Genomic DNA, 1,242 nt, shown 5'->3' on the forward strand with positions numbered 1-1,242 from the left:
CCCAACGCTGGAAAGACTACATCAGTAAGCACAAGCATCTCACACCAATTTGAAATGCCTATCACTAGCTCCTCTACTTGGCAGATGAAATTCGTTTTGAGTGGTGGAAATCTACCTTGTCTTTTTTCAATGTTAGCTTGAAAATTGACAGTGATCCAGACAAGAAGAACGTTGAAAATCGCGAATGAGTAGGGATGTAACTTCTGCCAAGACACCTTCAATTGAAACTGCATTTCATTGCAATAAAACTATGCCAAACTATCACCCATACGCTGACGCCTCTCCACTTTTGGCCAATTTGAGTCAGTACCTTTTCAATAATGTATGAATGAAACGATATCAACCTCATTATTACTACACTGCTGATTTTCGGATATCCCACCTATGCCTAGGTGTACGAAGATGCTTAATTTTACGTAAAGCGTATGCTTTCGTCTTCACTATGCCCTTTATTTGGTTTCCTTCACATCTAATTGGCTTCCTCTCGCACTGATGGTGATTAAACTAACAGCAAACTTCTCTTTGAAAAGGAAACACAAGAGTTCACCGTGAAATTGAATAGGAGTTTTGGCAACACTGGTATCCACACAGTGCGAAGTGTTCATTTGCATAATGATAAATGCTAAGCACTCCTGTTGAATTGTGGTAGCGTGAACCGCATTGTAGAGGCTGTGAGTTATGAGTGCGGGACATATGCGACGAGTGGAATGGGGAGAGGAGGAGAGGAAGAGGGATAGGGGAGAAAGAATCTAGTCTATCCCCATGTAACCACACGCGCACGTCTCCCAATGATAGCAAACAGTGATCTCTGAATGATCAATGGCCAAGCGCCATCCCCCGTTCCCCCCTACTCTCCCCTACCCTACGATCTGCCTTTTCACTGATAACGTGAACATATTCAACACATTCAATCAAGTCACCACAACAAAAACAACTAAGCCATGTCAGTTTCTATGAGAAGTTGCAAGCGAAATTGATCGGAAATCTTATTCTGCATAAGATCGCATTCTATTCTTTCCACGATGATTATTGCATCATTATATTTATACCTATCGACATCAAATCACTTCTTTTGAAAAGCTTCAAGATTGCAAGCACACGTCCATACCATTTGACTCTCGATGCTACTGGAAGGATCCATGAAATATTTACTTTTCGGACGTCAACATTTCCTCCAAATAGAAGACCACAATAGTGGGGCAAATGCTGTGATACCTGGACCCTAAGTAAACCGTGTATCAA

General features: G+C 41.6%; 1 protein-coding gene across 1 annotated transcript; it reads right to left on the bottom strand. All coding sequences in view use genetic code 11, as the record gives it.

The window, feature by feature from the left end:
• Positions 1–449: 449 nt before the first annotated feature.
• Positions 450–1,141, bottom strand: EGR_10801 (hypothetical protein; the record flags this gene model as incomplete). The annotated part of the gene is made up of 2 exons (XM_024500050.1): positions 450–749; positions 1,109–1,141. 2 exons carry the CDS (start codon positions 1,139–1,141, stop codon positions 450–452), a joined length of 333 nt encoding a protein of 110 aa, XP_024345534.1.
• Between the last annotated feature and the right edge of the window lie 101 nt (positions 1,142–1,242).

Source organism: Echinococcus granulosus (genome assembly GCF_000524195.1).
Source record: "Echinococcus granulosus chromosome Unknown EG_S00273, whole genome shotgun sequence".
NCBI classification, from domain to species: Eukaryota; Metazoa; Platyhelminthes; class Cestoda; order Cyclophyllidea; family Taeniidae; genus Echinococcus; species Echinococcus granulosus.